The sequence below is a fragment of the Tetrao urogallus genome (genome assembly GCF_951394365.1).
Source record: "Tetrao urogallus genome assembly, chromosome: 5".
Lineage (NCBI taxonomy): Eukaryota > Metazoa > Chordata > Aves > Galliformes > Phasianidae > Tetrao > Tetrao urogallus.
Window position 1 is genome coordinate 23,506,659 of NC_136818.1, and position 26,576 is coordinate 23,533,234.

A 26,576-nucleotide genomic window follows, 5' to 3' on the forward strand; every position below is an offset into this window, starting at 1 on the left:
CTGAAGAAAGCAAAGGTTTTGATCCTGAACATCAAAATCTGCAGTTCATGGTTAGCATGCTCTAACAATGTGTGCACACTGGTTTCTCCAAAGCAAGGGCTGAGTTGTGCCTCCAACCACACCAATCAGTCAGATGTGCACCACCAGACACCCCGCTGCTTTTTGAGAACGCTCACCGCAGCTCCTCGCTGAAAAGAGAATCCACAGCACAAACCATTTCAGCAACCTCTAGGGTCTTGTACTTCTAGCTCTGACACAAAAAATAAAAGCAATTGAAATGCACCTACAGCAGTTCAAGCCTACTCAATACTCCTTCTCAGAGCGCTGAGTACACCGCCCCTGTGACTTGCTGCAAAACAGACATAGGTGCCAGGGAGTCCCCATTTCTTTAATGCCCTCTGAGGCCCTTCAACTTCTGTAAAAATACAAGGGGCAAAGCTGAGAGCTTCCTCCCTCCTGAGCTCGCTCTTCAAATCAGGCAATCTCTACCTTTCCCCCAGGTGGATGGTGAGGTGTTTGAGTTGTCTTCCCCCTCCAGGCTGCCCTCTATGCCCTTCTGACACTGATTAAGTTCAATGCAGACAGCTCATCTTGGTGGGATTGTAGGCACGTGAGCAAGATCCCTTAAACGTCACAGATGTGTTTGCCACTGACCCACTACTTCCTATTTTCACCAAAATGCACATCTATTTTTGTAATTTGTGGGTAAGCTGATGAAAGCCCTGTTTTGGCCATGCCTGCTGCATCTTCTTTATTCAGATCAAGAGCCCTTTAACACCACATGTTGTGGCAAACCGAAGACGAGGGTTATTTTACCATCAAAGAATCCACCTCAGTGCTGAGCACACTTTCAGAGACTTCTCCCTTCCCGGCACTCTCTGCCATTGCTGCCTGCTGTCACACTCTCTGTTTCACCTGTAGCCAACTTCAGAGGTCACCTGGTAAGCAGAGCCAAGTGGCAGCACATCCACGTGGCACATCACGACACCCGCAGGCTCTGCTTTCTGCTGCCTTCCTACTGCTCAAACCATACACAGGGCTAACAAGGGTTTTGAAGTGATGGCAGGACTGTTTGCTGCAGACAGACACCCACGTCACAGCAAGACTTTTGATAGAAAGCAAGGAACTGAAATTTCAGCAAAGTTGATCTCACCCAACATAGGAGTCAGGAACAGTTGAGCAGGATAAAAGGACAGGAGAAGGGCAAAAAGGGCATCAGATTTCTCTCTCTGCCTCCTAAGCCCCCCTTTCGCCAAGTTTGTCAGCAAAGAACAGCAAAAGGCAAGACATGGTTACACAGGCAGAAAAAGACAACTCGCTTAGAAGGATCCCTCCATCTTTCACTATCCCCAGAGGAAAGGTGGCAGCTCTTGTTAACTGCACACATCATCAGGCTGAAGTTTGTGCTGACAGCAATTAGAATTAGCCAGCAGCTAAAAAATACATACAGGTACAAGTTTGCATGCAAGGATTTAAAGAACAATTTTAAAAAATGCTATGTAGGAGGAAGACTTATTAGGTTCTGGACATAGTAAAATAAGTATTTGAAGATGATATTTCCTGTTACAATAACGACTAGTAGAAATGCTAAAAAGCAACTCTTGAAAGCCCACAGGGCTGCATAAATTACACCCAATAGCAACTGAAGATGTAGTTAAGAAAACGAACAAAAAGACGGCATTCAAAGGTAGGGTTGTGTTTGTTTGAAGCATTAACTCCAGAGGTGACAACCTTTTGCTGTCCCAGGCTAGGCCTGGCAACCAGAGTCAGAGCAATACTGGTAAGTACCAGCCACATATGGCAAAAATGGATGCACCCCGTTCATGCTCACTAATGGGTACCTCAGAAAGAGAAACTGAGAGCACCACCCAAGAGAAGGCTTCTGGGTTTTTTTTTGCAGCAGGGAAAGCATGAGGGCCCAGGAGCTCAAGCTCACAGATAGCACCAGGCTAATACATGGGGAGATGCAGACAGCCTCAGAATGCATGTTACAAGTTTAAATTCAGCTTCAGAGAGGCTCAGAAAGGAGTGGCAATAACTGACAGACAGCAAAAGCATCCCCTTTGGCTTATCTGAGAGCAGAATGGCAGGGACGCAACTGAGAATCCTACACAGCTCCACAGTGCTCCCAGCTGCCTCTTCCATATGGTAAGGCACGAGCACAGTGGATCCCACTGCACTCTCCTCATTTGACCCTGCCGCCCCAGGACAGCCCGTGGAGACAGCAGCAGCTCACAGCATCCTTGGGTTACACAACACTGCGGTGGGCGCCGACATCTCAGTGTTGTTTCTTTATTATGTTTTTTTTTTTTTTTAACAGTTCAGTTTTCCAGCCAAGGGTGATGCTTTCCACTTCCCTCTACAGTCAACTCTTCACTAGAAACACAAGGCACATGCTGAGATGTGTGTTGGTACCAACAGCTCCCTAGAGAGCTGTTCACATTCACAAGAGAGCAGCATTCAAACCCCATTTCTGACAGCTCTATGGCATCGCAATGCTTAGCACAGCCCTTTTCCAGAGAGCAAGACATTTTTCTCTCTTGTTCATTAAGCACATGCAAACTACACCCTGCTCCCAATGGGCCGGGATCAGCAGAAGGGGCACTGAGCTCTACAGAGACCTTCTGAGGCAGGACAGAATCCAGCAGCACAAAGAGCCATTGCAGCCGAGAATTGAAAGCAGCAAAGTAAGATTCCATTTCTTTTGATTGCGTCTGTAATAAAAGCTAGGAAATTAAGTATAGGGCTGTGAGGTAATGGGATCAATTGCTTGAACATACGGGAAACAAAGATGCAGGTGATCTAATTGCATGCAACAGCCTAGTTATGAGAAATGGAACAGCTGCTGTGGCTGCTCAGAGGTTGCAAGGAAGACCACAGCAAACACGCAGATGCTAATTTCCCGTTATCCCCAGACAGTAAGTGCATTCACAAACCCTTCAGGTGGGATCCACGCCCTGCCCCACGCTGCCAGCACACAGCCAGCCTCAGCAGTGGGAAACACCGGCTGGTTGTCAAACACTGACCATGCCTGTGCTGTAGCCCCCTGGGCAGTGCATGCAACCCTCAAGTCAGCAGTAACCGTGCCGTGTTACAACTTATAAGAGATGTTCACCAGCTGTTTCAAGTTATTTTTCGTAAAAGTCATAGAGTTTCTTCTTTGCTGTGAGACTGCAGAGGACCCAGTAGGATGCAGGCTCTCTACCCAGCACACATCTAGCAAAGAAAAAACTAGTTTCAACACAGCCAGCATTTATCTTCCATTTTTATGTCCTAAGGAGTCACATCAAAGAAACACAGAATGGTTGGGTTGGAGGGGACATTAAAGATCACTGAGCTCCACCCCTGCCACGGCCTGGCTGCCCCGGGCCCATCCATGGCCTGGGGCACCTCCATCTCTGGGTGGCAGTGCCAGTGCTTCACTTCTGAGTGAAAAACACCCCTCTAACCTCTAATCTAAATTTCCTCTTCTAGTTTAAAATCCTTGCCCCTTGTCCTATCATTATCTGCCCATGCAAAGTTGGTACCCCTCCCACTTGTAGGCTCCACTCAAGCATGGAAGGCTGCAATGGGCTTTCCCCACAGCCTTCTCTTCTCCAAGCTAAACAAGCCCAATTCCCTCAACCTTTCTTCACAGAAGAGGTGCTCCCAGCTCCCTGAGCATCTTCATGGCCTCCCCTAGACCCACCCACTCCACTAGCTTCACATCTTTCTTGTGCTGGGGCCCCTTTTATTATTTTTCAAATTGGGGAAGAGATACATAAAAAAGATGCACGATTTTTCCTATCCATTCCTAAGCTAACCCATTTTTATCTGAAAAAGGTCTGGAAACATTAGATCTTCTCAAGCCGATCCAAACCCCAGAAAGTTTCTTTTCTTTAGCAACACCTGATGCTGTTTGACACTCAGGGTTTCCACAAGATAAGACACGCTGCTTGATGGCTGCCTACCCACAGCACTTTGTGGTCAGAGCTCTACGCTTTGTTCCAAAAGCAGTGGAACATTTGCACCAAAGTGAAGCATGTTAAGCTGTTCCATCCCATCTCACGCTGCACACTGGCAAAAGCAGAAGCCACCTTACACTTCAGTTCTCTCCCCACCACAGCTAAAGGAGTTCACATATTTAAAAGAAACTGCATTTCCACTCTGATGCTTAATGCATATAAACAAAATGTCTTATTTCAGCAAACATGGCTAGCAATACCTTTATATGATGCATATGTTTGTGATTATCCCTTCTCTGATGGAAACACTTGTGTTACTTAAATATTTGGTGCCCCTGGGCTTGCACGAAGGGATCACGAAAGTGTTCCAAATTTTCCTGTGTGTGACAGCTTTTTGCAACAGGAAACAACAGCTCTCTGTGCTCTGACAGGCTCCTCAAGGTGACCGCCTGGCCTGCTGGCTGAGTGTTGTGGTTTGTCTGTACAACCACCTCAGCACACTGAGGTTGTAGCTCCAGAAGCTCAAACAGATCCACAGAACTCCCACCAGCACCCTGCTCAGGGCTCCCTCCCTGCCATCACCTCTACAGATGTACTACATCTATATCCTAAAAGATGAGACCCTTGGTTTCCATAATTAAGCAGCCAGATTTCTTGCTATACAGGCTGCTGCCAAAGTCAACAGCTTATTTACAGAGATATGCTTTAATGCAAAAGCAATTTCTTCATGGCTGTTCTAATCTGGTTTTGTTTTAAGCAATATAACAAATAAGGTTGGCACAATATAACTCAAAGACTCCAGAAATCCACAATGAGAGCCAGGAGGCCAATTCTATTCAATAACCACTTGGTTGGAAACTGAATTGGTTTTTGTTTGTTTGTTTCTAAAGCAGGGCATCTAATTTTAAGATCAGTTTAAAGGGGAAAAAAAATCTTAGATAGAACAGCAGTTGGACACTCCTCTCTACATGCCTGAATCTCGAGAAAAGAAGCAGCCTGAAGGAACACTGCACTCCAGTGGAAATCCTGAGAGCACATTGCTTTCACCACCCGATCTGTAGGAAGCAGAGAGAAGGACAGATGCTTGGGCAAGCTCTGAGCCACAGGAGGCTTGGGAACAATCACACACTGAGCACGTGCTGGGGAGAAAGGATACAGCCCTCGCTGCTCAATACACATGCTGCTTTTATGGCATTTTGCACCACAAAACATACCACAAGATGGACCAGGCCCTCCTCTGAAGTATCCACACCGCCTCAGTGATTTGTCAAGCTTTATAAGCCACCTTCATGAGAAAGCGCTGTCTCTGCAGAGCACAAACAACTTAGGAGAGCCTTTATTTCAAAGAAATCAGGTTAGTCAGTGTGATATTAATAAAAGTGAAATAGGAAGCTAAAAATTACTCAAGAGCCCACATGAAAGGATAACATTAAGCAAATGAGAACATGATTTTAGGAGCTTTTTTGAAAAAGAAAATAAAAAAGTGGTTATAAATAATTAAAAGCAGCAAGCGCAGCAAGAGGAAGCTGTGGTTCAGTTCCATCCTACTGCCAGAAGCAAACGCACAGCTGCAAGAGCACAAGCAGCCCAGGAGGCTCCTCCCAATATGAGCCTTTCCAGCGGTTGAAGCACGATGTGGTCGGTTGGAAAGTTTAGAGCAAGGCATAGCTGAAATGTTTGGTACTGTTTGCTAACAGTAATGAGAATATGGAAAGTTGCCCCTCAACTGACATGCACCAGCAGTGATCCTAGGACAGAAATACTTTATGGACAGGAGTCATGAGTGCTAACATCAATATCCACTAAGCAGCACAACAGGACTCTTAGGCTGATGTCTCTCACTGTACGTCCAGTTAATCAGATACTGAAGAAGTTTGCACTGTGGGCAATGCTTTCTCTCCCCATCACACCAGAGGAATTCATGTGAGCTCCTGTACTCTCAGCCCAGAGGCAGCATTTCTCAGGAACAGTAAGGAGCCTTCAGGAAAGCGAAGCTACAAAGCTCATGACATTATAATGTGGGTTTTTTAAATACTGATTCTGAAGAATATCTTCAGAACTACATGAATACTATGAATACTATGAGGTCCTCCAAAGACAGTCTTGAAACATGAGAGACTGAGTGAGAAACATTCCTGACCTTACATTAGCTGCCCCTTATGGCACCTGCCACATCTCCCACATGGATTGCAAGCCAAGTGGCCTGAAACCACATAGCTGAAACCAAGCTCTGCTCTATTTTGGACATGCATTATTCCCATAGCATGTTGCCTATACATTAAAACTTTATTGCTGGTATTTTTTTTTTTTTTTTTAACCAAACACAATCATTCCTTAGGTTATTAAACCCTGCCCAGGTTTAAAGCCAATAGATAGTCGGGAATACAAAACTGTTTGAAAGGAATTTAGTTGCACGCCTAAAATCACTGACAAGGAAATACGTATATCTGCTTGGAATTTAAACATGCAGCCTACTCACAATTACCGACACCTGAGGTACAAAACAGATCTCAGCAGCAAAAGAAATCAAGAAGGTGCTTCAGTTTGAGGCCAAGTATCACCCACCCTAAAGAGGATGCGGTAGGTACATCAAGTGTTTTTAAAGGACTCTTATTGTATGAGGAAGCACAGAGGAGTGCTGCTGACTGCTCAGTTATTTCTACGTGATCCTCAAGGATAGCTCACCAGTGCTATGGGGTAATCTAGTGTAGGAAAAAAGGTGAGGAAAGGGCACAAGAGTTGTCCAGTCCAGCAAAACAGAGGAAGGATTCTGGCTGTCCACACACCACCATGGTTCCAGAGAAGCTTGGGTTTCACCAAGCCCTCAGCAGCTGCTTCCAGGAAAGGCAATGCTTCCTTGCCTCACAGCAATCCCCACACAACAGTTGATAAATATAAGACCACCACCATCTTTGATTTAACTTCAGTTTCACAATTTTTTTTTCTTCCATCCAGAGCTCAGAGGCCAGCAATAACAAAGGATAAATAAAAACTTGATAGTTGGAGACGCATTTGACACTGCACATCCCATCATCAGTCATTTGGCCTCATTCCATACCTCTCAATTTGAGGTTTCAGCACACGATAGCAAAGAGGGGCTTTTCTAAGAATTCAGTCGTGTCCAGCTCCACTTGTCTGACGAGAAAAACAGCTCAGTTACAACCGAGACAGAAAAGAAAAGCAAACTTCCTACAAGTGACGCATCAAGAGGAAGGAAGGTAAATTGAAACAGAAAACCCACACCACAAGAAAGCCACACACCCCCAAAGCAGCCCTTCCTGCACTTCTCTATTTATTTATTTATTTATTTTAATCAAAGCAGTTCCCATGGTGAAGCCAGAGACTTTTGTGAGAGAAACTAGCACTGGGGAGGTCACATTTGAAGAGAGGAGTAAGGGGCTGGACTGCCAATGGATTTGCCATTTGGCTGCACACAGTGCAGCTAGGCTCACTACAAGTAAGCTGTTCTGGCCTCACGCTGAAATGTAAAGGTCACTCCTCCTTGGAGATGCGTTTACGCCATAAGACAGATTTTCAAAGGAAAAGCGCCACTAAATTAAAGACAAAGTGTTCAGATTTATTTGGAAATTCACAGTTTCTAATGGCACTACAGCTCTGTAGTTACAAACTCTTGTTCCACAACAACATATGCTGCACTCAGGTATGCATTTTCCTCATCCAGGTTTAAAACTCTCAAATCCAGGTTCAACAAATCTGGTTCATGTGCTCTGACTGGCTAATTGTGCAGATCAAATCCAAAAGTACATCACCTTAAAGTATTCATAAACCAACAAGAAAGCAGCAAAACAAAACATCAAAAACAAAGGCTTTAAATAAGTCACATACAATACCAAGGAAAGGCATTAGATCTGTTAAAAAGAGTACCACTAAAAGTGCTCAATAAGTTAACTTATTTTTTTACAATGTGAACCTGTAACATTTGTCAAAAGGAACAACCTTTTGTTCCACTCACTCAGATACACACAACATTTTCCCACTCACACATCCTATAGTATCCAAATATACAGTCACGGTCAAAAATAAAAAAAAACTCTTGTACGAAAATATCAACCATACAAACACTGCACATTTGTTAGCCAATACAAAAGCAAATGCTACAGAAATACCCACTTTGAACCAACCCAACCGGTCAGACTTCAAGGCTTTGCAAACGCAGCACACCCAGAGCTGCTCTGGAAAACTCTGCCTCGTCTGCCCCAACGCACCCTCGTGCTCTCCAGCTGAGCTTTCTCCCCAGCTCTCAGCACAGAAACAAATGGAGTGTCCTCCATTCAGCTCTTTTGGAAAACTACAGCAGTCAATTTTGATAACAAAAGCATTCGTCGTCACAAGATGTTCACAAGAAACACTAAGGAGCAACTGTCATCTGTTCAGCACATCAGGCTACAGCTCTGCTTTGTACCTGCAGGTGAAGATAAACGTAACTACCATTCCCAGTGAGACATTTTTCTCAATGGAGTTTGCAAAACCAGAATCCAGTCAGGCAAGTCCATCTATTAGTATTTTTACAGTATCCAGTCCACATTACTGAGTCCAGCTGAAAGCCAGCACGTCCCTTTACAGCACTGTAGTGTTGCATCTTCAAAAACAAAAAAAAAAAAAGCTAGAGAAATTACAAAATAAATCAAATGACAAACAATTGTATCTCCCCTCTTCCAGTGGCATTATAAATAGACAAAAGGCACATAAATATGGGAAGGTGCAAGAAATAGGAACAAAGCTGAAGGAAGAGGATTAGGCTTTTATCCCTATTCCACCCAACAAACTGGGTTTCAAAAAATCTCTGCCCCAGGAACTGTGAAAAAAAACCTTTAAAAAAATGAACCCCCCTGCCCGCCCTCCCCCCATGCTGTTCTCATAGGAAACTTTCAGCCTCATAAAGCTGCAGCTTATAGCCAAGATTGACACAATCCCATCTATTTAAAAAAGGCAGAAACCAAATTTCTGAATACTTTCCAATTAGTCGAGCTCTTCGTCTCCCACCATCCTCCCACAGAATACCACAGACTGTTCTCAAATGAACAAACACTCTCCTGTTTGAGAAGTTCAGCTAGTTTTAGATGTGTCCAGAAACTGCCGTGACACCAAGTGTTCCCACTGTTATATCTTTGTTTCCTTTGATTATGTCATGCAGGCTTGGCATTGACCCTGACTTAGTCTGTATTAGAGTTTTTATGAGCTTCCCTTGGTCTGAAACTTTAGACCGTCTTCGTTTTATGGCCCTCTTCTCAGTTTTTGTCTTTTGGGCTTGTCCATTGCACAGACTCGTACAAGCTGAAATGCCACAGAAATAGGACTCCTCAGATTGCGATGACGTTTCTGAGCTTCCTTCAGATGGAGGGCCTTTATATGAAGAGTGATAAACTTCCCCAATGTTAGAGAAGTCCCTCTGGTTTGTAAACGGCTTCCTTCCTTTTATTTCCCCATTGGCTATGGGATGGGGAGGCTCTGCTGTTGGCTTGATAGTCTCTATCTTTTCACTTTTGTATTTGCAACGCTTTTTCTGAAACCACAAGTAAAAAGAGAAACAGTCAGCTTCTGAAAGGGAAGCAGGGCTAAGACCCAACCCTGGGGAGCAGGGCAGCAGAGAGCAGCTGAGAGGCACCACCTGCAGGCAGAACGGTGCTCGCACTCAGCCTGCATCCCTGCACCTACTGTACCTTCTTCTCTGGGGAGAACTTCAGGGGTTCTACAATGTACAGGTCCTCGGGATCCACTGTAAGAAAGGGCACACACATTCAGCACTTCTAACTGACAATGCCAGCTACAGAACAACACCGTTCTAACTACACAGGATAAGATATGCCATTTATCACACATTTTTGCTGCCATTATAAACTTATGGACAACACAAGTACACAGAAGTGAAGACAACACTGAAGAAGTCCCCCTCATTGACATGGCAGCTGTCACCTGAAAACATCTCACATTCTGACATAGGAGGCCATAAGAGCAGAGCACACAACACACTCTGGGACAAGGAACAAGCAGTTGGCAGAAATGAGCTTCTAACGCACAAACTGCTAGCAATATCATAGTGCTTAACGTGCACCTAGCAGCAAAAGCACCCATCAATAGGACAGACATTCAGACTGATGTGACATCAGCATTCCTCCATCGGCATTTTGAACATTTTTCTTCTGAGCCTAGTAACATTTCAATTCAAGTAATGGATTTCTATGCAGTTTTATTCACTGTACAAGAACTGTGAAGCTGGTTTGATGCACCTGGAAGCACTGCATCAGTGGCATACCCAGTAGTTAATGTCACTATAATGCTGCACCACTTTTTGTTTTTGCATGACAATGATGACCTAAGAAAGCAGAATTCACTTGTTCTGAATCTAACACAAATATTGAAGTGATGAGATCATTCCTCTTAGTCAAGCCAGGACAAATGAGGTAAATTTTCTTAATACAGCTGATAAATTTGGATCCATAAATACCTGCTAAGTTTCAAGATTGACTACTTAGGACTTCCAAGAGGTAGGGCATTCAGACTTGGTTTCTGGCATTAAAAAATACTGCTTCCTACAAGCTTCATAGCTTTGTAGGCCTGCATCGATTGTTACACATCTCAGGGAGGCTGTCATTTATACTCTACAAAATGCTAATGATGTATTTAGTGTTTTAGCCTAATTTAGCACTGTTCTGGGAGCGGTAACATTAATGAACCACCCTGCTGCACAGAACGTATTAGTGAACTACTGCACTTCAGCACACCTTGACATGAACCCCCAATGCCATTTTCATACGCACACTTGCAAATAAAACACACAACATATAGTGCCAGAGTAATACAAGTCTTACAGGTAGATCATACCTTCTTTACCAGATAGCTGGAAAGACTGTGATCTGACCAGTGGGAGAGAAGTTCTTCTTTTCAAATTCATATCATCGTAAGAGGAAAAGCATCTAAAGCAACGCAAAACACAAAGCTTTTTTTAAACATGTCTTTCTCAGGACTATGCATTTTTCCATTAAGAAACATTTTCAGCAGAATAGAATCAGTCCTTCACCCAGGTGCCTGAGAAGGCCAAGCAAACAGGCACAGCACTGCCTTTAAGACATGCTACCAAGGCATCTTAAGTTCTCTGGCTCCACAATTGCTACAGAGCAGTAACTGCGCTTTGCAATCAAGAAAGTAAACCTGGGGTTAAAGCAGATTTGCCAGCCCCAGCAGATTTAGGAAACATCAACAAAAGCTGCAAAAACAATTAAGTTTCAAATACATTACCTTTTGGGGCTAGGGTAGTGATTACTTTTAGGAATTTTTGAGAGGTAACCTTCACAGAACTGAGATGTGCTTCTGCACCGCTGCACACAAAGCACCAAGCCCAGAATGACACAGAGAACCAGAGAAATCACAAGGTAGGTTTGTCGATCAGAAACCTGGAAGAATTTGATACAGCTGTTAAAGACTAACCAGCAATGCAATGGCTCTATTACCTTGCTTTCAACACGAGAACTTCAAAAGAACAGCTGATATGTTTTCAAGTCACCTTTCCTGTTTTTCTACTTCACGCTAACATTCAAGTTGGAGTAGTTTTCCCAGAGGTTTGATTTAGTGCAACGCTACGTGGCATTTGAGGACTAAAGGCTGAAAATCACTATCTGATAACGTGGGATAAGATTCCACTGACTACGGCACCACTGCTACTTAAAGAAGAAGCTGCCCCCCATAATGAATATAGAAGTCTTTCTGAAAGTGATGCAGTTCCCACAACCTAGTGCAGAAATGTTAAGTTTTGATTCACTTTTGATAGGAAATATCTCAATATTATGCTTTTCATCACTTGTCACTGCAGTACTGAATGAATCCTATTACATTCACTTGATTCAATGGGTTATATTTTCCAGACTATTCAATTTCACATCCTAGCAGGATCTTGCCAGTATGTTCCTTTCTGAGCATTCACAGATGAAGCTTACTAGAATTACACAGAAGCTGAAATTCAGCGAATTATGTTTCAAAATAAACAGCAGTGTCCTATACTAATCTATCTCAAATGCACTAAAGGATGAGAAGACCAGGAACACGACTTTCCATCTTGTACTCATGAAATGTCTCAGACAAATGGACTCAGGTGACTAGAGTTTAGGGAAAGTACGTATTCAAATCCCAGGACACCTGCCTGTCATACCCTGATGATCACCAAGGTCAGATCCTATTTAAAAGCACAGCACTCACTAATGGGTGGTTAGCCAACTAGGCGTCAACGAGGGTGTCACTAAGTGCTAGAAAACAGCTCAGGACACTGTTTGGCAACATGCACAAAAAGAATCATACTTAAAATATGGTTTGAAATCTCAGGCTGAAGAACGCAAACATTTGAAATACTCCTAATATTGGTGCCAAGATTCCCCTCATCTACACACATCACAATAGCCAGAGAGGGAAGGAGAGGGGTGTTTTAGACATGCTGGTCTGCCACTGAGGAGGGGGAAGCACAATGCTCTGCACATTCATCTATTATTACAGTCCAGATCCAGCAGAGCTCAGACCCACTTTCACACTAGAACTCCTACTGCAAGGCTGTTAATATTCAAGTGGTCAATATAAGTGCTGGAAATGTAAAGTACCTCCATTTTACTGAAGCTGAGAAACAGGTAAAGCCATGCAATACAACTTGTTATGCAACACATTAGATGCCAGGGAAGTTCTTGAAGAATAGAATGCATCATTCCCCCACCCCCATCATGTTTCAAACTGTGTGTAACAAATCCTACTGCTGCCATTGCAAACTCAGAGCTTAGCCTTCTAATTTCACTGAGTCATTTTACAGGACCGTATCAACTGTAACGTACTACAGGAAGGCTGAGATATTCAGTTATTCCAAGCAAGTTCCTTCTTTTACCACAAGCTGCGATCACAATTTCAGGACTCGCAGGGCTGTAGTACAAACTATTACCAATTTTGCTGTGTGCAAGACAACTCAAAATACTCAGCCTTTCTCCTCCTCCCTTGGCCAGTTGCCGAAGCAGGTTGGAAGCAACAACTGAAAAGCTTTGCTTAAAGACTCCTCAAACCGAGGAATCTTTAAGGCCTTTTCAAACTGAGATATGTTTATGCATCCATTTCCTTGGCTCGAGAGCTTGCACCATACTGCTAATTTATAATTACCTCACGTTTTAATTCCGCCACGGTTGCTGACAGATTGGAAACTAGCTGCGTCATGTTGGTGAGTTGTGCTTGTAACAGCTGGATTGCTTCTGTTTGCCGCTGATCCTGTATTGAGGAGAGTCATGCCCATGCTATTTAGTTCAGGGTTCCACTATCCCGTACTCTTGCACAACATCAGCATTCTATTTGACAGAGCCAGGCACGGGGTAGCCCTGTGATCCTTTTAGCACGTTTCCAACAAAACTTTCACTTCACATTTCAAACTGTTTATGTAACGTTAATCAGAGAAAGCCTTCAGAACATCAACATTTTTACACAACAATGTTTTGTAACATTATGTCTGTTGTTTTTCATTACAGTGACTACTACTACCTTTATTAAAGGCAGGATTGGTAGTTAGCTCTGTGCAATGACTATCAGGAAGCCAAGCACTGTCATGTTCCAAAACATGTGCAGATCACCAGACAAAGCTGAAATCTAAAGGCTGAAACATTGCTTCTGCTCTGTGATCAAGTGGCTAGCCTTAGAAGCAGGAGCCCAAGCTAGCCAGCAATAAGCCCTTTGAAGATATCCTCTCCTGCCACCCTTACAAGATCCTTCATCTTATGAGAAAGTAAGAAAGCTGAGCAGAGCATCAAGGAGGTTAACCAAGAGAGCCCTCAGACTGACCAGCAATTTGATAATATTCAAAACAAGCGAAAAAGAACATGCATGTCAACTCAGGAAAGTTGCAGTTTTCTTTGCTTTTGACAGAGAAGCACACTACAGGCCCAATGCAGCACTTCAGAGATTTTCAGAGAGTTTCTGATTAAACTTGCTGTGACGTGCACAAGTGCTTTTGTGATTATTTAGCACACAGGTAATGCTGCAATTGAAAGCTCACAAAAGCTAGGAGAGCAGTGCAGGAAAACAGGAAAAAAAAACAAACCTCTACTGCAGCTCCCACATCCTTTAATCACACTTAACATAATGGACTAAAACTTCTGCTACATGCACCACCCTTTCAATTGCAAATCTGGCTTAAATCATTATTGGACCTCTCTTCCCTTTCTAGAGGTTAGGTCTCTTCAGCAACATCAGGGTAATCATCTATCTGTGCTTAAATACCAGAGCTGCAAAAAGAAGGAAACTTAAATATGTGGTTTGACTGCAAGAAACAGGAGCCAGAAGCATCATGGATAACTCACTGATAAATACATTTAAAGACTGTCAGCCACTAATAGCTGACAGCTGATTTTTTTTCCCTGTCTTAGTCTCTGCTGGGACAGAACTGTTTTCTTTTGTGTCTGGTGTGATGCCAGGCTTTGGTTCTAGGAGAATAACAATGTAGATAATACACCAATGTTTACAGTTGTAGCTATGCTGTACAGAGCCAAGGCCATTCTCAGCTCAGGGCCCAAGGAGCTGGGAGGGAACAGAATTAGAACAGCTGACTTAAGCTGGCCAAAGGGATATTCCATACACATGATATTGTGCAGAAGCAGTTCTGAAGGGGGTGGGAGTTCTCTCTCCCTCGCTGCTTAGAGGCTAGCTGGGCATCAGCTGGGGGGTGCTGAGCAATCGCTTGTGCATCATGTATGTGTGTGTCATGATTGTTATCCTTTCCCCTTTATTTTAGTAAGTAGTTTTATCTCAACCCATACATTCTACCTTGTTTGTTTTTTTTTCCCCCCTCCAATTCTCCCTCCCATCCCACTGGGAGGCAGGGGAGTGAGCAAACAACTGCATGGTGCCGAGCACCTGCTGAGTTAAACCACATTTCCCCAAATATAAAAATTGGGAAACAAACCGGATATAACTTTATTATAAAAAGAGACTGTGAGCATGTCTGCAAAATTCTATTACAAGGAAGAATTTGGGAAATGCGGAATGGACTTGCTTTATAAGGCAGATATGCAGCTAAGAAAAGCCTTCAGTAGCAAAAGTATTTTTGTGCCTTCTTGTAACATTCTCAGAAGCAGCATTTCCTAACTAGGAAATTACTTCAACAAATCATACCTGCTCTTCTGCTATTCTTGAGGTGTTCTGAAGTTTTATTATTGTTTTATTGAAAGCCTTCTGCATTTCTTCCATTTGCTTTCGGTACCTAAAAAAAAAAAAAAAAAAAAAAAAGTACAAAGACCTGACACGTTAGTTGACACAACCCCTCAGCATTAGGCTTGTCTACTATGTGCTACTATGCAAGGAGAAACTGTTTTTGTCCAAAGCAGCTTATTTAAGATTCAAGTGGTATCCCTTTTCCAGCTTCAAATACAGTCACACATCTACCTACTTTGTGTGATTTTATTCTAAGCTTACAGTCAAATATAGTTTCACAGCACCTTAATAGCTGAGTGCTAACTTACTGGCACTACGGAGAATTTTCTGCTAAGCAGTGACTGCCAAGAGAGACAACGGCATGCTAAACATAGCAGAGTCCTTCTCTGGAACCAGCTCGTAGACAGGTACATTTCCTGCTTATCCTCAGTCCATCATAGATAAACCACCAGTATGTAGATATCCCTCACAGAAAGTTCAGGGTTCCTCCTCCATGCTCCCTTCTTCAGCAGGAGTTACTACAGATAACACAGTAGTTTAATAGGAAGCAAGCAACTGAATAATCCAGTAAAAGGCACTGTAGGCCTGTGTTACTGAATGTAACAGCAGCAGGAGTGCGTGCCCTTTTGCAGAAGGAACTATGGAGAAGAGTAGTACTTGAAGACAGCAACACTTCATCCTTTAAAAATAAAAAAAGACAAAAAACTCCACCACCACCACCCCAACCCAACTACAACACTCAATATTCTTCAACACAAAATAAAGGTGACTGTAGCTGAAAATACAGAAAGGGCACCCTAGATACCCATACACATCTAGATCTCTGATAGCTTTTCAAGATCAGCTAATTGCCTCAGTTTTCCATAAAGCTTCCCATTGAAGTAACTTCCACATAATCCTTTGCATACAAATATAAAATAATTCCTTAAAATAGTTGGCTAGAACCACAATTACAGACTGCAGACCTTTCCCCAACCTTACCTCTGGCTCAGTTCTTCTAAGTAACGGCTGCTGAGAGACATATTTACTTCCAGGGCTTTTATGCGGTTATTAAGGCGCATGAAGACGGACTCTTTTTGATTAGACCCATGAACAAGATTTCCATTAGCATAGCCTAGATCTGTTGAATTCTGCAGCTCAGCATAGAAGTCTGTAGCTGTTCTCTGTGGACCTCCGGAGACCGGAATTGACATAAAAGCTTCCTCGGTTGCCTGATCTTCCTCTTTTGTTTCAACAGATACAGAAGACTCAACAGGAGACGAAACAGGTTTCTGCACTTCTGGAGTGCTTTCCTTTCCTTCCCCAGCATCACTGGCTAAGATGCCCACTGTATATTCAGGCTGCAGAACAGTCTCTGTAGGCTTTGAAATCATTGGAGTAGCGGTAGTCTCCCTGGTGCTCATCTCCTTTACTTCAGTGATCACACTGGTTTCAGAAACTACAACAGCTTCCTCTGCAACAGAGCTCTCAGCCTTTTCTGTTGCTGCACTGACTTCAGCTGAATCCACCTGAGGAGTGATCCCTGGTGCTTCCTGGGCTGCCTCTTCTTGCGAAGGCTCCAGCACCATCTCTGTTGTTGGCAAAGGTTTAACTTCTGAGGTAACTTCTAAGAGCAGAGATTGAGAGACAGTTTGAGGATGGCTTGGTTCCAATTCAATAGTAGCTGTAGTCTCATTACTGATGATCTCATGAACCACACTGCTAAAATCAACTGCCACAGTAGAGCCGGGTACTTTGTCAGCTTTGGTGTCTAATTGCTCAGGCAGAAGTTCATCTGACACAGGGACAGACTGAGGCAGAACGACCTGTGGCAGCTGAGCATGAGCAGAGCCATCTTGCTCTTGTTTCCCTTCAGTTTTACCATGTTGCCGATTCATGGCTACTGTAACTGAACAGCATTTAAACAGATATTCCGTAAAAGTAGAAATGCAACAAACTGTAGCCAAGTCATAGCAATAGGTGTCTGTCTCAAGTTCAAACCATGCAGATTTTTCTTCTTCCTGATCATCACTAGACAACAAGGTTACTGTTGACTGGCTTGTGTCTTCTTCATACTCTTGTACCAGCTGAACAATAGGACTTTCTTTCGTCAAATCCACACGTAACTGCTCCTTATCTATCTGTGGAATATCTGTCGTAGGAAGTCTACAAGGAGAGAGTTAAACACAGGATGTTACTTCAACGGTTTTACACGCCTGCTTTAGAAGACTGCAAAGTTTATTCTCATGATCAAAAGTCAGCGTGAATGTAGTCAGAAATCATGCAAGTTATTCTTCCTCAATATGTTTCAAACTTGATTTGCCACCCAATTTTTTCAACTCTGGCTTCTGACACAGCAAAACTCCTCAATCAGAAAGGCCCCTCTTTCCTTACCCCCAAAGAGGGCTACCAGTTCAACTATCACTAAGTTTTCACACAGCAAGCATTTTGCTCTTCTACTTCAACCTTCAAATGTGAGAGAGGAAATATTCCAACTAACTTCCCTCAGTCTCAGAGCACTGAGAAGCCGTAATACCACCACACACAGAAAAAGACTCAGCTCTAAGCAGCTAAATCAACTCTAAACAACTAACCAACTAAGAAAAACACAGATATCTGTGATATACTCCCCCTCCTCATCTCAGTCCATACATTTGCATACATATTTTCATCAAGGAGAGCCTTACAACATACGGTTCCAAACTTCTGTCAGTACAATCTGACTGAAGTTTCAGAAATACAGCTTCCATTCCTAATTAGTCTCCCTTGCAGGAGACAACCTGCAAAACCTCAAATAATATTCAGCCCGCATCCACCCCAGAATCTTTAATAGAAAAATAGAAAAAGAACAGCTCCTCTTATTCTCTTTTTTCTCTTATTGCTTCCAAATGAAATAATACAAATAATTGAAAATGTTACAGAAGCATTTTGATATTTAATCAAGTGCTAAAGCATATAATGAAAAGAGCTGTAAGTAGTTACTAAAGCAAACATTTTTCCTGGTTAGTACTTCTTCCCTGCTTCATCACTATTTCGTTTCTACTTGTTTTAGGCAGCAAGCCACATCTGAGTTTTCTACTACCAAAGATGCCTGACTGGTATGGGCTAGTCTATGCTACAAGCACACTGAAAAACACACAGCTTACTCTGGTGAAGGAACAGGAGTTGGTTCAAGCAGTCTCGGTGCAGCTGTTGAACTTGCAGGAGTGGTGACAGTGACATTTTCAGATATACTTTTGTTCCCTGTTGCAGGATGGAGGAAAGAATAGGACAAAGATTCAAGAACCATGTTTGCCTTCCATATTTAGGAGTGGGAGGGATATGTGTTAGATGTTAACACTTCTTCAGTAACAACTGCAGGTCATTAAAGTTCCAGTTAATTGAAAGTACTAGCAACAGTTTGTGTATAAGATGCTATGGACAGCCTTAAAATACTTCCAGGGAGGAGTCAGATTCTACAACTAGAACTGTGTAACACAGAGTAAGAAAGCAGAATATGGCTGAACAAGTATCTGGAATCTTTGTTCCTTTCTCAGCAAATTAAACTTTTGCTGTCAACAGGGTAAGCATTCTACGACACTGATCACACATGCCATAAAAGAGGGTGAAGAACAATCATTTAATTGCACATCCTCCAACTCCTCCTGGAAAATTTTAGCAAGCGAACAGAAGAAATCCCCCAAAGAAATCACAGAATCATTTGAAACGGAAAGGACTTTCAAAGGTCACCTTTAAAGGTCCAACTCCCCTGCAATGAACAAGGACACCACCTACAGCTCAATCAGACGAGGCTTCCTGGAATGCTTTTAATGTAACCAAAAAATAAAAATACCTTCAGCTTCAGAAGTTTCTTCAGTTTTAGCTCCAAGCATATTAGCAGCAATATTCACCATATTGAGGATAGCATCTGAAATGGAAATCAAGTGATCAATGAGGACATACTCAGAGGGCTCAGAGATCACACCACAGTGCTATCTGCTGTTATGTAACACTCACCTGAAACAAATCACAATATATTAAAATGAACAAAACAATCCTTCTACCATTCTGAATGCTCGACCATCCTTCTAAGGATAAGAGATTTCTTTTAAAAGATAGAAACTTGTATTTAAAAACTGCTATCTAATCAGCAGACTGACTGGCAAAGAAATCTCTTTTTCCGTTGGCTTCCAGGCAGCTAAAATAAAGTTTACACGGCAAATGGGATTCACAAACACTGAACAACAACAACAGAAAAAGAGAATCTCAATACACAGTACCACTCTGTGTAAGTACTTAACTAGAGCTGGCTCCAGCAGCTAACCAAAGAGCGGGCTATGCACACGTCAGTACACATCTCTAAACACTGCCTTACACTGTACTCTAGATTTAGCTTTCCTGTATTAGCTTTGGCAACTCCTGCTGAAAGGAAATACCTGGCCTCCTCGTACAAAACTCCCTCACAGAAAAAGCTGAACCAACTATGGCAGGGCTACATCACACAGCCAGACCTTCTGACATCAAAGGCAAGAAGTGGTGGGAAGCACTGACTGTTTGTTACTCCACTGCAACTGGGAAACAGCAAGACAAACGGACAATTATTTAGGTACATTGAGCATGTGAATGAGTGAGGGAGGTCTCCAGCCAGAAACTTAGAGTTGTAATACTCAGACTATGGAACAGGTTTGATAATGTTTGAAGTGTTATCATATTTATCATAAAATATTTATCATACTGTGCCTGCAAGACAAAATTCTGCCTTTAAACACCATGTCCACAACAGGACTGATAGAGAAGAACAAGGACACAAAATTAACCTGAACTGACAGCCCCTGCAAACCTTCCGAATCCTCAAACCTACTTTCAGCTGACACAAAGCAACGCAACAATTCTAAATATTTAAAGTTCTCCCCTAAAAAGAAATCACAGAAGTAAAAGGCAAAGAGGGTCTGCCCTATACAGGCATATATGATAAATATATCCAACTTTTTGGCCTTGATACTGAAAACAAACATAATTTCTGGGCTTATTTAGAAAATGAACAGTGCTGTAAACATACAAAAATTAACCCTGTTTTGCTCATTCTTCCTCTACCTTCCAACATACAAACATACCATATGTTATGTGGACAAGGTCAAATTTACAGTTATTTCAGAACTTCTGACAAAATACGTAAGACTTCAGAAGCTCTTCTCAGACACTCAGTACTGCCTTTCCCCTCAAATGGATCAGAAACCACATTCTTGAATTACGCTGCGTCTGAGTTTTTTTTCCTTGGAAAAGCTGGTAACCAAAGTTATTCAAACATTAAGTATTTTTTTTTTTTCTCGTTACTGATGGAGAGGGAAGGAAAAAGGGGGGAATTAAAGGTTGCTACAGAAGCCTGACAGTCTTACGAGAATAGCTGGAAGAACAGTTACCTTCACAAGCCAGACTAGCAGAAGACTAAAATATTGCTTAGTTGAAATATCTCAGAAGCTCATTATAGCCACCTCCTCCATAATCTTTCTCCCTCACTGCATTTCAGTCCATATTTTAAGACAATGCAGAAGGATGTCTGACTTGTTCGTTCAAGCAATCACACACAAATCCCCAGAACAAACTTGGTATTCTTAAAAAAAGGGAGCATACATTCTGAAGATGAGTCTCAAAACCAAGATATACCAGCCAGGATTAAGTAATTAGCACTGCTAATTTCAGTGCTCAGCTGTGCTGATAAAACAGTAGAAATGCTTGAAGAAGCACTCCAAATCTTTTCATCACAGTCTTAAATACACTTAAAAACAAACAAAACCACCCTACAGCAGTCATTCCTTTTTTCAGACTGTGAACAAAAGATCTGGAATACAGCAGCTGTGAACAGGATGTGTAACTACAACTTGAAAAACATTCTGTAATTTTTATTTCAGCCACAGGTAAAAGATAAGTATTGTCATGGAAGAGCATCCTGCTTTCTGGCACCTGTGAGAGGAAAGCATTTGGACACAAACTGTCTTTTCCACTACCGGCCCATTCAGAACAGCACCAAGCAAAGCAATATTCACAGCCACGACCTTAAGCAACAATCATTCTCAGAACCAGCAGTGAAGAACTCTGCAGCTCCAATATGTTAGGAAACAAAAGAGAAGCCTGAGCCCTTAAACTTGCTGTCTTGAATCTGAACAACGCTCATGTGACTGAACATCTACACGATGCCAACAAATCTTCATTAGCTGTGCCAGAAAGAAGAGTGGCACAGGGTTAAGAGCCTTGTAGAAGAAGGTGTGTGGCACCTGATACCACCCTAAATAATTCAGAAGTTAAGAATACCATTAAAATGGAATGTTCAAGTATACCTGGCCAAACAATACCCACATCTGGAGGCTTTCCAAGGGGAAAAGTGACAAGAGATGGCCGAGACCCATTAGTTCTGTCCAAAAAAATTACACAGCTCTCATGAAGGACACAGAAGCTTCAAGATTTGCATAAGCTCTTCTCAGAAAGCATCCTCCATCCCCTCTGTTCAGGCTGTGAACGAAATCTTTATACTGCCTCCAAAAAGGCACCTTAATTATGCATGGATTTCCAAGTTTTGAATAATTAAGGTGTGACCGCATGTTAATACTGGTTGTTTACAGCCCCATGTAAAACTCAGAGTGTTTTAAGTGTTTTAAGTATCCTTATCCTTATGCACAGAAAATAAGGTTTCTGAAAAGAAAATCCAAAAAAAAAACCAAAAAACTGGACTTGTAGAAAATTTTAAGAATGATAACCCAGCTTGTAACTGCTACAATTTACTCCTATGTCATTAAATAGGAATCACAACAAATGGTTTCAGCAGAAAAATCACAGAGAAAGTCATAGATGTTGCAGGTGGAAACGTCATCCCACTGAGAAACAGCTCATTTTATTTCAGCACAGCTTTATCTAGTAAGTCATACTTACTTGTAGCAGAACCAAGGAGATTTTTCGAAGATTTTTCTTCCCCTGTATTGTAATCCAACGGATAATCTATGTAAAAAAGAACACATTACTATTAAATAAAATGTCATGAACAATGAAAATAAACCTCAAGATGTAACATTCCATTCAACGCTGTTAGTTTCACAGTGCAAAAATACAGCTACAGAAATACATACAGAGATGGCACACTGAAATCACAAGCTCAATGCAATTAGAAATACAGGGAGATTCACAGTTCAATCCTCAGATTCCCTGCATTCAGAAACACACAGCCAACAGCTCACTATGCTTACACAGGATTTCCACCCTCCTCCTCACGAGGGCTGGACAACAAGGGGGAAATGTTTGTGTACATCTTTTACAAAGCCTGCCAGCCAATCTAAACCCTCCCCAATTGTTAGGGGCACCAATGGAGCCAACCACCCCAGGAAAAAGGCTATGGTCACTATGAATCAAGTTCTTTGTGTGAGCTACTTCGATGATCGCAGTTATCTTTTGCAGCTGATAGTATATGAAGATATTGTTGCCTAGCCTGCCAAAAGAGAGGCTTATTATCAGTGTTTGAAAGCCATTCTCCGAAATAATTACAACAGTTTAAAACTTAAACAGTTTAAAACGATGCTTGGGTAAGCCCAGAAGTACTTAAATGATGTCAAACAAGACTGAAAGCAGATTTAACTGTCAAATCCTTTTAAGTCAGACTTGCAGAAGGCATGCTTGAATGGCTTAAGAAAAAGAAAGAAACAAAAAGTTATTTGCCTACCATAATCTTCATCAAAGAGTTCCTGTCGTTCAGACTGATACTGAGAATCAGCTATTTCTTCATACTCCTCAACCATGCTAGTACCAAATACCCTATGAACAGTTTTAGAAATAAAAATAAGCATTAGTCTATTAGCCATTACTTGACATGGTGGACAGACAATTACATAAACAACATTTAACGTCACACGATGTGTGACAAACACATCAGATAAGCAATAGCTGCCTTCATTTAGAAACAAATATATTTATCAGACTTCAATCCAGTTTGTTGCACGTTTCAATGATACACAAAAACAAAAAATTTCTAACTCCAGTAATTCCAAGGAGATTTGGAATTAACTTGAACTTCTATCTAGAGGTAAGAGTTCATGGGGACCTCAAGACAAGAACATCTCTCCAGCTTTACCTTCAACAAACTTTAAGAACACCCTCCTAACTATTTGATTTTTTGTGCTATATTCTTTACCTACTCTGCTGAAATCAACTTAAATAAACACAGTTTAAAGCACCATTACTTGATAAAAATATTTTGTTTAGGACGCCAGTTTCTCAGGTTCAAATCCAGGCACAGCTTTAACAGAAGAACTAAACGCAGTTTCCAGGAACAGCACAGATGTGATTATTCTGTGAGCTACAGATAGAGTTGTTCTGATTTAGGTGCTTCAGGTACGACTGACTACAGTCAGCAGTACACACCCGGGGTGCCATGCAACGCAGCAGCTTTTTCAGCAGCACTCACCACACCTGCCCTTTTTCATGTGCCACTTGTGCTTTGCTTTGCTTAGTCAGCATGGAAACATTCACACCCTGCTCTGAGGCTGCTTGTGCTCCTGCTCCCCACCCTCCCTGCAAATATTCCTCATGGAGAGGGGAAACTGAATGAAAAGATTCAAGGCTTCTTTAAACATACTTGAAGCAGCACACAATGTAGCAGGCCAACTTAGGCAATTACTTTAGTTTGCAGTATTTCTGGCTAGCTAAAGTGTACTGAAAACTAGAATTTGTTTCTCAGCTTTACTAGAGTGCACTAATTCTCACTGCAGAGGTAGAAAGCGAAAGCGAAACACTGAAGACATTACCTTATAAGACTTAAGGGACAAAAATGTTCTGATCCAAAGTGTGATATCAGCTCCACCTAAAGAATGAAAGGAACTTCAAATAAAAGACCAAAGACCCCACGGAGTCCATTTAGGGTAGCTTTGTTTACAGGGGATTTGTAGATTGCCCGCAACAGAAAAGGCCAAAAGCTTTATTCTTGCCATGCATTAACGTGCTGAGCCGCAGCAGAGAACACCCCAAGCCCTATGCATTCAGCATTCCAAAAGAAGAGGTTGCTAACCTTTATGTACTTGATGAACATCTGAAGCAAGAGAAAGGAAAAGAAAAAAAAAAAAGGATGTCAGTACAAAGGCTGAACACATGCCATAGGCAACTACAGAGCTTTACTGTTTTTAATTCAGTTCGATAATGCCTAAGACAAGAAATGAAGGATGAAGCTGCAATACTACTTTATCTGCCCTAAGTAGCAAGATTTAGTCTTCACACCTTGCAGATAGGAGGTAACATGCAACACAAACGTTTTATTAATGAAATCTGTCAAGTTATTCCATTTTTCTGATGCCAGACAGAGCAGTGAAGTGAGTTAAGTTCACTATGTAGCTTTTTCCTCTTACAGAGCACAGATTACAGAAAGTGACTCATAAAAAAAATCCATCATAGCATGCATTCTACACTCTGCTACTGCTTCAAATTGAACAATTTATGGAAAGTAGTGGAAGATGATGCACAGAGCACCTTATTTCAAAGCTTCATCCAATTTATCCCTAGGGAGAATGTGGCTACACACCGGTATTTAGTCTCAATTCAACTTAGAAATGTACAATGCATTTATTAAGACACTATGTAGATGCTCCCAATAAGAACTGTACTAATTTACATGAGAGATCAAGGTAACAGTTCTATGAAAGCACTCCTACAAAAAAAATTCATACTTGCATTAAGCCAATTCAAAAAATAAAATCAAAATCAAACATTCTGATAATTTCTGGATTCTTATTCTGCTGTAGATCAAGCGCACTTAAAGCTCACTTCTATTTCATGCTATGAAATACAAACATCACAATAACAATCCTTTCTAAGCGTTGCCATGCTATGTGAATCAAGGCAAAACACTGTGCCCTCCAGAGGATTAAGTGCTGAAGCATCTACTGCTAACTCTGGAACTTCAGGGACAAGGAAGGTTCCAGCTACCTTAAGGCATTAATTCAGCCAGAAAGCAGAATTAAAAATACATGAAACCTTTATCTGACTCATGCAGATTTTCTACATATAGAAGTCCAACAGATAACTATAATTCCCAGCTACCTCTTGAAGAGAGCACAAATCTTAAGTCAGTAGCACAATTCAATTTTTATTTCCTCCAAGCACCATCATTACAGGGTGGATTTTAGGCCCTCAGCCTGTATTCTGTTTGAATTACAGCCTCATCACATCCCAGTATTTTCACTAAAGCTTTTAACCCTACCCAAGTACCACATTACTCATGGCACTTTATTCTGGCTGAATCCTCTGAATAAAAACAGCTTGCTGCAAGCTATTTGATTGGGCAGAGATCACGGAAAGATTTCCGTATTGCATTTACCAACAGGACAAACCCAACTTCAGCAGCTACCATGGGGCAGCAGCTGCTTTCTGCTTCAGTTCTGCTAACTGCCCCAGTAACACAGGAATGGAACAGATTCTATTACTTTACCAGACTACAATCTCACCTTTGAGACTCAGTTTTATGCTGTACCAATGCTTACTTTAGCAAGTACCTGAATGCATCATGAAACTATCATTATGGGCTTTACACAGTGAAGATGTTCTAAGTGAAGCAGTATTTGGAATGAAATTTTACCTCTGAGTTCACATACAAGGTCAGATAAAAACAAACAAACTTCTGTTACAGTAATGTCAAGAAAATCTGGATTTATGATTTATTTAGCTTGAATAGCAGCAAGCCTAAACAATTCACATGAGCAGTAGTTACAACTGCCTGACTGCAAAGCTGCTCTGCGTGCCTACTGATGAGAAGCAGAATTTAAATGTTTATTCTTTCAGATTCCTTAAAACTGCATAGCATAACACAGCACAAAAGTACCAGGAAATATACACGTTCTAATCTGTGCTTCAGGGAGCATACACACATATGCACACATGCAGGTACAGCCAAAAGACAAAATGGATTGATAATTTTAATCATATATTCGGAATATGCTGTTAGGTCAAGTGAAACAGAACATTGCCTGGATTTTTCTTACTTCATATAGCAATTACAAGCTCTCAGACACAAGGTAACAGGTACTTTCCAACACACACTCAGTTACTATTTGAGGAAGACAACACACTTGTGACTGTGCCATGAGGGTTTAACATGTGGCCCTTAGGGACACTAACAAAACTAGTGCAGATAAGGGTGAAATGTGCTTTGATAACACACGTCTCTGGATGCTGGTACAAAAGGTAAGATCAACACGTGATTTCCCGAGAAGCATAAATGCTTTGGCAGCATTCAGTTACCTTAACATATTTGGCATACATCTGCTCATCCAGAGGAAAGCTCTGGACATTCCTCTCATCTCTAGCATGGAAAGTACCCAGTTTAATCCACTTGTTTGTTGGATACCTGGAAAAAACCAATACAGTCAGATAAAGACATGCAAAACTCCAGGACACACTGTTTACACCCTTAAGCTTTCCAAAACTGTTTGTTTTTTTTTTGTTTTTTTTTCTTTTTCCCCACAA

At 41.8% G+C, this 26,576-nt stretch overlaps 1 protein-coding gene across 1 annotated transcript in view; it reads right to left on the minus strand.

Annotated features, from left to right (window-relative positions):
- Window positions 1-9,021: 9,021 nt before the first annotated feature.
- Window positions 9,022-26,576, minus strand: part of SUCO (SUN domain containing ossification factor) — a gene marked incomplete at both ends in the record, with an annotated part of 39,161 nt that continues 21,606 nt past the window's right edge. The window contains 14 exons of the mRNA XM_079535786.1: window positions 9,022-9,468; window positions 9,626-9,681; window positions 10,788-10,879; window positions 11,202-11,356; window positions 13,089-13,193; window positions 15,087-15,174; window positions 16,107-17,270; window positions 18,251-18,347; window positions 18,937-19,011; window positions 22,008-22,073; window positions 22,789-22,880; window positions 23,870-23,925; window positions 24,130-24,150; window positions 26,352-26,457. Coding sequence (XP_079391912.1) covers window positions 9,022-9,468; window positions 9,626-9,681; window positions 10,788-10,879; window positions 11,202-11,356; window positions 13,089-13,193; window positions 15,087-15,174; window positions 16,107-17,270; window positions 18,251-18,347; window positions 18,937-19,011; window positions 22,008-22,073; window positions 22,789-22,880; window positions 23,870-23,925; window positions 24,130-24,150; window positions 26,352-26,457 — 2,620 coding nt within the window. The remainder of the gene's footprint in view (window positions 9,469-9,625; window positions 9,682-10,787; window positions 10,880-11,201; window positions 11,357-13,088; window positions 13,194-15,086; window positions 15,175-16,106; window positions 17,271-18,250; window positions 18,348-18,936; window positions 19,012-22,007; window positions 22,074-22,788; window positions 22,881-23,869; window positions 23,926-24,129; window positions 24,151-26,351; window positions 26,458-26,576) is intronic.